This window comes from Crassostrea angulata, chromosome 2, assembly GCF_025612915.1.
Source record: "Crassostrea angulata isolate pt1a10 chromosome 2, ASM2561291v2, whole genome shotgun sequence".
Classification (NCBI taxonomy): Eukaryota; Metazoa; Mollusca; class Bivalvia; order Ostreida; family Ostreidae; genus Magallana; species Magallana angulata.
The window spans coordinates 54484216-54493117 of NC_069112.1; the positions used below are offsets into that span (position 1 = coordinate 54484216).

General features: G+C 31.7%; 1 protein-coding gene across 1 annotated transcript; it reads left to right on the plus strand.

Annotated features, from left to right (window-relative positions):
- Positions 1–1429: 1429 nt before the first annotated feature.
- Positions 1430–5642, plus strand: LOC128174508 (protein N-terminal glutamine amidohydrolase-like). The gene is made up of 7 exons (XM_052840047.1): positions 1430–1435; positions 3462–3526; positions 3726–3825; positions 3922–3975; positions 4218–4366; positions 4701–4825; positions 5299–5642. Exons 1-7 carry the CDS (start codon positions 1430–1432, stop codon positions 5397–5399), a joined length of 600 nt encoding a protein of 199 aa, XP_052696007.1. The 3' UTR covers positions 5400–5642.
- The last annotated feature ends 3260 nt before the right edge of the window (positions 5643–8902 follow it).

Below are 8902 nucleotides of genomic sequence, written 5' to 3' on the forward strand. Positions count from 1 at the left end.
GCGGGATATGAATTTAAGGTGGCGACATTGCAGAAAAAAATACATAACATACGCGGGTTGTGTAATTTTTTTCTGCAATTATAGCTACCTAAAAAACCCGCATAAATCATCAAAAAAGCATTTTATTGCGTATATTTAAATCTTTCTTTTCACAAATTAATGAATTGATCGTAAAAAAGTAAGTAAAATTCATAAATTACTGTCAATGAACATTAGAACGTTGGCTAAAAGAAACACCCAAATCTTCTCTTATGGGATTTTGAGGCTGACCTCATCATGATTATGTCGTGCAGTCCGTGATTTTTCTACTGTCACTGTAGGTTTCGACCAATCGATGAACGGGGCGTGTCGATATCAGCACTGTCATGTTCTAAAGCTGTTCTCTAGAGCTATGAATTAACTGAATTGAAGAACATAAAGGAAGTCATATTCGGTAGATGTAAATATGTTCTTATATATTTTACTACATATGCATTAACAGTACAAATACATGGCTCTAAGTGCGTGAGTGTATCTTGACTAATTTATTACAATACACCGACTTAATGCAGTTTTATTTATTTCTGAACTGTTTTGCAATTGTTTGATGATCTTTTGAAGGGCAGTGCTGTGATAAATAGTGTTGAAATATAGATAATTGTAATATACTGTAATGCAGTCCATAATATAATCAAGTTAACTAATATACATATACCGGTATGTATTTGTTACACTATTGAAATGTGCTTTGGTGTTTTGTTCTTGATAACTCTAATGAAATGAACAAATTAAACCTCTTCTTGTTTAGACATGTTTATTCAAAACAATCCACAAGTATCCGTAATAAAAGTTTTATGAAAACCCCTAAAACTCCAAAACTGCTGAATTACCGAACAAAGTTAACATTTGTATACCGATAACAAACACAGGCACCTGACGTAAGAACTATTTCTTTTTACAATTAGATTATTCCAAGTACTATAACAATAAAAAAGTTCGTCACGGTAGCCATTTTGATTTTTTAGACCGACTTATCTGTCACGATTTTCTTGCAGCGATTCATACAGAATTAATTGGTGAAAATAAATTCGTTCGCCACTTACTACCTTTTGTGTAAACTCGTGCATCATCTACACGAATTACGATACAACCGTTACTCTCATGAAAAATCATACTCCGAATTCAGTCAACTGCTTTTCAAATCGACAAAACTAGAAAATGGACACCAAAAGTGAATGAATCAAGTCATAATTTGGGGTAGACCTTTCCTGATTGGCTGTTATATATGTCGTTAGAAATATAGCAACAGAATAATAAAGATATTAATTGTTAAATGTACAGAGATAAGTCAGTTAAGGACTGGTTAGAAAAAAAAATAAGGAAAATGTTCAGATCAGTAACTTAGTACTAATGAAGGAGAGCTGGTTTCATCTTTGGGGAAAATATTCACATGGCGGTAATATGTTTTACTGAAAATTGGTAAAGCAAAAATTATTGTATGATAATTGTGAATTGTTGATTTTAGCTATTAATTCAGAATTTTTTGATTTTAAAATTATTAATATATGCAAAGTTAATGCTTTCAACAGTTAAATTAACAAATGTTGTAGGACATTGTCATTTCAGGGATCTGTGTGCGTTCAATACACTCTTGTCTATTAAGCGCACATTTTCATGCGTGTCTTGGAAAAAAATGAACTTGATTTCGAAAGCGATTTAATAAGCTACAATAAAGGAGTTGTAAATCAGATTTTAAAACTACGATGAAAACTTGTAGTTTTTATCTTCTTAAAATTGCTATAAGACCTACATATATTTATTTACATGTACTACCCCACGGTAAATTAAAAATTTAAAATATAACAACCATGCATTATCTGATCTCTGAATTCATTGGTCTAATAATGATGCGAGATATTTACCGATGGGAGAAAGATCAGCTGAGTTTCTGATGAGAGGCATTAAGATATTGATAAAGAACTCCTTTAAATCATGAATATGATTGGTTTTGTCCGTTACAAGTTATAGAAAAAAGTGTAAACTTATGTCTCATAACATTGAAAAAAATTACTTAATTATTATATTCCAACTAAGCCGGACAACATGAACATTAACATTAAACTTGGTTCTTCAATCGATAAGATTATATATATAATTTGATCTATTGGTCACCCCAAATGTATCATTTATATAGATTTTGCCTACAATGCATTGTTCAAAATCTAAATTCAGTTAAATTAACTTAAGAGTCAATGCACAAGAAGGCGAATTCAGATTTGTTTTTATTTTCTATGAACAAAATTCCTTTAGAGATGAACAGCAGTCATACCGCAAGTAGACTAGAAGCCAATAAAACACCTATCTAATATGCAAGATATCTGTGTATAACCCGTTTAGATGTTTACCTCGGCTCTCGCATGAAGTTCGGTATTTTTCAGGTGATAGATTGTTAAAATAAAATTCACAACTTTTCAAAAATGGCACATTGCGTTTGGGAACTTTACTCTCGATTCAACATTCAACCTCTTCTTTACATTAATGAGCTCGTCCACCAACTTGATCGTCAACGGCGTTGTGCATTCAGCTACGTAACTCATTCCACAAATCACTACAAATACGATATCGTAGATTCCATTCATGTGTTCTACGCGTGCTTTCCGGTTTGAGACTTCGGCTGACAGTGAATTGATAGACGGGGTCACGTAACCCCGTCTAGAAATGACAAAAAATTAGCTTTTACTTCCGCGGGTATTAAGTTGCATGTGTTTGTGTTGAATTAAGGAAATTGCATTTTATTTAAGGTGTTTAAACCTACAAAATATTTACTTTGCTGTCAACTACAAACAGTATAAAAAGACTACCTTGACGGATTTTGTGTGTATATAGTTTTTAACACCTTCAAGTTTGATTATGACATGTGGACGGCGCCTTCATGAAACTCGTAAAGAAAACACGCATACATGTATCATGTTGTGTGTGTTTTGTTCACTGGCAATTCATTTTTTAACATTATCTTTAACATTTTCACCTCGCAGTTAAAAGAATAATTAAAATTATATTTAAGAAATTCTTGAAATTGATTGAGATAATTAACCATTAGTCAAAACCAAAAAACATAGATTTACTTTATAATGATAAGCAGTTCCTAAACATAAGGCAAAAGTATGAGCTGTTAAAGGTTAATTTTGTTATTCACGCGAAATTCATAAAGGTATAATCTGAACATTGCTGCTTATACATTTACATGTACATTTACATTCTACACTCTGACTAACCATCTAGTTTTAATGTTTAGTTTCTGTTCAAAAATGACATTTTTTAAATTTCATACATATTAAAGTGTAATATTTACTATACTAAGTATTATTCTGAAGGTTTCATTTTACTAACTTTACAAGACTTGTACATTGTATGATATGATATTTCATAGCTAGGGTTTTTTTAAAACAAAGATACTTAAGTTTTCTGACTGAAAATGAAAGTACAAAAAACCCATTGAAGTTATTGAAATACAGAAAGAGGACTGCACATATACAGCTTCTTATTGGTATGTTCATTTGTTTAAAACTGCATTTTTACTACCTTTTTACTTAGTTTTCATTCGTTAGTCTGTTCGGTATGTCATTGTTGTTACTCTTGGCCGAAATTGTTTTGTTTACATTTGCAGTTTAGATTCACACTAAAATTCAAGAGTGATAACTCTTACCCCTTGTTATACAACATTTAATAAGGTATTTTACTTTCAGTAATGAAAACGTTTGGTGGTTATGCGATTCGGTAAAGAAGAAATTTCCAGAGGAAATCCAATACTGCTATTGTGTTTACATATCGAACGAACAGAGGGCCGTACGTATTTGTAAAAAAAAAATGTTTTGATTTTTAAAAAATCATTTTTCCCTCTTATAAATTTAATTTGCATTGTCTTATTCTTGTTTTTAAAAGACCCCGATTTGGAAACAAAAAGCAAGTCATCAACAAGATGGACAAGTTGTATGGGTCAGTATACAGTTTTACAAGACTTATTTCTTTAATATGATAAAAATCATACTGAGTTATAGCCGATTCATTTTATTTTTGACCCCTGAATCAGCACAAGGAATGAAGATTATTTCTTAATTTTTCATGATGTATACTATTGTTAGATGAAAAAAAAAACTACTTAATATGTAAAATATCAAGTAATAATGAATTTTGCACAGCGTACTTCATGTGATGAATATTTCTATTACATGACTAAGGATTATCACGTTATATTCCTGTACCAAACCTCAGAATCTGGGACATTGGTTTATGACTTAGACACCACCTTGACATTTCCTTCTGACTTAAAGCAATATTATGAAGAAGCCATCAAGGACAATAAAAGTCTTAAACCAGAGTACCATAGGTAGGTTCTATGTTAATTCAGATTCAAATCTTGTTTTAATGCTTATCCAGCAAATATATCAATGATACACATGACCAATACTTTTTGTCCAATGTCTAAGACATTTCAGGCCATTATTACTTTTTTACAGTTTTACCAATCGTTACAAACTCTTTCTTGCTTTATATTTACACTTTCTATTTAGTGCATGAAAATTCAAGGGTAACCATTCAAGCAGAAAACGACTTCTGAAAACAAAATACTTAAATTTATTTTGGAGCTCTGCTACGTCAAACTCTTTTTAATTGAATATAATGACAGGATTTAATTAAAGGTTGTACACTTCCTTAATTAGAATGTTCCGAGTAATACCAGCTGCTGAATATCTGAAGTCATTTGCATCAGACCGATTACACATGTTGACTCCTGATGGTCGTTGGAAGGCGCCACCCCCTCCATACCCTCCGATAAAAACAGAAGGTATTAATACAATACTTGAGTGTCAATGAAAAAAACGCAACCCATTCATGTCAATAAGATATTAAACAATTGTGTGTCTTTTAAGTTGAGTCCAATGTAACATTTCCTTTTGAAAATGTATTCTCCCTGGGATATATACATGTAGGACTGTTTGCTTTATTCTATATCGTGTGTGTTTTTGTGTATGTTTAATTGGATAATCTCGGTGAAATCACTGGGGACTTCAAAATATCATACATATGATTGATTTGAGCCTTCGTCCAATATTTATGTCAATGTGTATTTTTACCTTTTGTTAAAAAGCCTCTTAAACTTTTATTTTGAAAAAAAATCTTATTTGTCAGAATAAAAATCTTAGTTATCTTCCTTACCTTAACTTATAAGCTTAACAAACATTTTCTTATATAATTGCACATCGAATTAACTGTAATGAAAGAATACAATCACTTTTCGCTCTCACAATTCTCTTGTAGAATGTTCCGACAACCTTCAAGAATTCATATCAATGGAGGGAAATGGCCATGGAGTTGTTCTCGGTTTGAGTGAATTTTTGAATAGGTTTTTGAACTCGTAGGAGGGCGAAAACTTGACATTAATCCACAACGAGCTGTTTTAAACATAGGACAACTAATTTGCGATATGTATAATTGTGTATTATTTACATTTGCATCAATATTCTTCTAAGGATTCCTATTCACGCCTTAATCGATAATGGTATATAATATTTTTCCACTTCGGATCGACCACGAAAAGATATCTATTGGAAACTACCTATTTTGTATTTGTATCAAGTTTTGAAGAACTACGAACGGCAGCATTGTCTGGCCGCGTAAGTTAAAGTCATTTCTTTTCATAATTGTCTAATAAGTTTTTTAAAATGATGTAAACATTTCAATATATTGTCATTAAACATAAATAATTTGGTAAAACAAAGAGAGACACTTTGTATTTTTGATTTCACGGGAGGGTGGGGGGGGAGGCAATGTCCACAGAAGAAAATACATTTCATAAAAGCATTTTGCTTTGTAACTTTTCAAAAATAATTAACAAATATGAATCAATTAGGAACTGATAATACTTTAAAGCAGATAAGTTTGTTTTTTAAATATCTGACAGAAATTCCGAAATATCTGGATGTAAAATGTAGGCGGGAAACAGCGTTAGCGTTCGCAGTTCTTTCTCAAATTATCGAAATATATCTCGAAAGTAATACGCAGAAATGAATAAGGTTTGTGTAGCGCAGGTTTAATAAAAGAATTCTTACAAGATGCAAAATCTAATATTTGAAATATTTATTACAAAAAATATATATATAAACATTTTGTTACGTCACAACCTAACGCGTATCATAATTCGTTATTTATTCATTATTTTGCAATTAATATCTGTTATCTCACGCCCAATATATACATAGATGAAATGTTTAAAAGTCGAGGTGAAATATTTATTCAATTTTGAGATGGCCTCTATATTTATTTGTATCAGTAAACATTCTTAAGAAAATTTATTTGTGTTTACCTTAAAATACGCAATGCAAAATAGTTGAAAAATAAATGTACGCAATAAAAATCAATTTAATGCATTGATAGAATGCATACAGGTTTTTCACTCCTATATCATGTCCAGTTTTCACGTGATCTTACACAGGGAACTGAACCAGGAAGATTTAATTTGTGGATTCGCCCTTTTGGATTTTTAAGGTTTGTAGACATTTTTAGAATAAAATATGCTCGAAAATATCAATCTCAAAAATGCATACTTCATTGCTCAAACTTTCCTTACAAATGCTTACTAGAATTAACACAGGATGAATGACCATCTTTAAGTCCTCCTTAAAGATAGCTTAAAGGTGTTTAAAGGTAGCTTAAAGACGATCTTTAAGCTACCTTTAAGCTATATGTATTGCTTAAAGGTGGCTTAAAGAAAGCGTAAAGATGACTTAAAGGCAGCTTAAAGACTATCTTTAAGTCACCTTTAAGCCACCTTTAAGGACAACTTATAGGTCCTTAATGTCAAAACTTCTTTAAGCCACCTTTAAGCCACCTTTAAGCTACCTTTAAGCCACCTTTAAGCCATTAAAAAAAATTTAATTCAATGTTTTGCTTAATTTCCAACAAAATGTATTAACTTTATGAAAGAAAAGTATTAAAACGGTTTTTGTTCTAGAAAGAAAAATGAAAAAAAAACACAAAAAAAACCGGCCACGGCGAGAAATGAACCCGGGACCCTTAGTTTACTAGCATCACCACACATCCTCTGCGCCACGGCAACTTACATATATATGAGCGTTTTTATATCCTATATATCAGTGGATATTGATTCACTGTATTGAATGTGTTTACTTGAAAAGATTTTGACAAACCATTCAGTTTGTAACAATCAATTATATCTAATTTATAAATTACATGCATGCATGTAATTAGAATGAAATACGGAACTTGGTCTTCAGTGAACAAAAATATATTATACCTAAATGGAAACCGTTAGGTTCACTATAGTAGGCTTTCTGACATGTAGTTAATAAATTTAAACCGAGTAGATATACGTTCATCTTATTTATGGCTATAAAAATGTAAGAAAGAAAATGAAATCATTTCTTTTATTAAATGCATTGAAACTATTAGGGTATTTGTTCAATTTCCCGCAATTTCCAGGTTTTCATGATCGCGGCGCCGTTCCAATATGTTTAAATATTTACATGTAATTGTATGTACATGATTTATAAACTATCAATTCTATAACAAACAAAATTACCAATTACCGGTGACGTATTTACTGCATGTGGCAATTGCAAATGATTTGTACATACAATTGTATGATGTGCCAGGCCGGGTATATTTGATATATTTACCCTTATACATATATTTAAATAATCAACCCCTATTTATGATCACCGGTACATTAATTAATTAGCCTCAAGATTTTACTCTTACATACATGTATCGTTAATTTGTAGACGTAACATCTTTGAAACCCAGAGCTAGGAAATAATACTTTGAAAATGAATTACAAATGTAAATTAACTTTTATTCACTAGACTTATCGTATACTCGTACATACTAAAATTCAACGCCTTTAGAAACCCTGACGTGCACCTGGGCACACGACACACCTGTTGTGTATATCTTGTATATTCTGTGTTAGTTCCAGGGGTTTTCTTATGTTGGACAAACAATAGACTTTAAATAGATATACACAAACATGCACCTGGGCACACGACACAACTGTTGTGTATATCTTGTATATTCTGTGTTAGTTCCAGGGGTTTTCTTAAGTTGTACAAACAATAGACTCTAATTAGATATACACAAACGAACAAAACAATGTCTAGACAAACAAAGCAGTAATATCCTGCCCGATATAACAAAGGCAGTTGAGAGTCTTTTCATCTTAAACATGTATCTAGCAGATCTAGAGTTAGAAATAATGAAAATTGAAAAAAAAATACAAACCTTAAACCGATTAACAAATTAAATCATGCATTTTTGGTTCATTATCTTTATTTTGTTTAATAACCGGATGAAATGAGAGAGAGAGAGAGAGAGAGAGAGAGAAAGAGAGATTTTTTTCACCGATTAATTTATAATAGGAAACAAACATACTTTAATTAGTTTTATGCACATATTAAGATACAGAGACTGCGCTCATCCCTACAATAATTTTGAAACCCCCAAAAAATTATAAAGAATTTTATATCGGCAATCTGTGTCCATCGGAGCGGTGCTGATGATAGCGATCTGTGTTTAATGGAGCGACGATTAAAACCGCCTGGAACACCCCCCCCCCTTCCTTGGAAATTATATAATCACTCGGATGACCCCCTTCCATCTCTATAAAAGAGCTTTTGCATTTAATATATGTGTTTATTGTTCAGCTTGATCAATATCGACTTAAAGGCCACTTAAAGACAGTGTAAAAGCAGTGTAAAGAGAGCGTAAATGCCACTTAAAGATGCTTAAAGGTGGCTTAAAGGTGGCTTAAAGAAGTTTGGACATTAAGGACCTATAAGCACTTGCTTAAAGGTGACTTAAAGGCGGCTTAAAGGTCGTATAGCCTTTAAGCTCCTTTACGTCACCT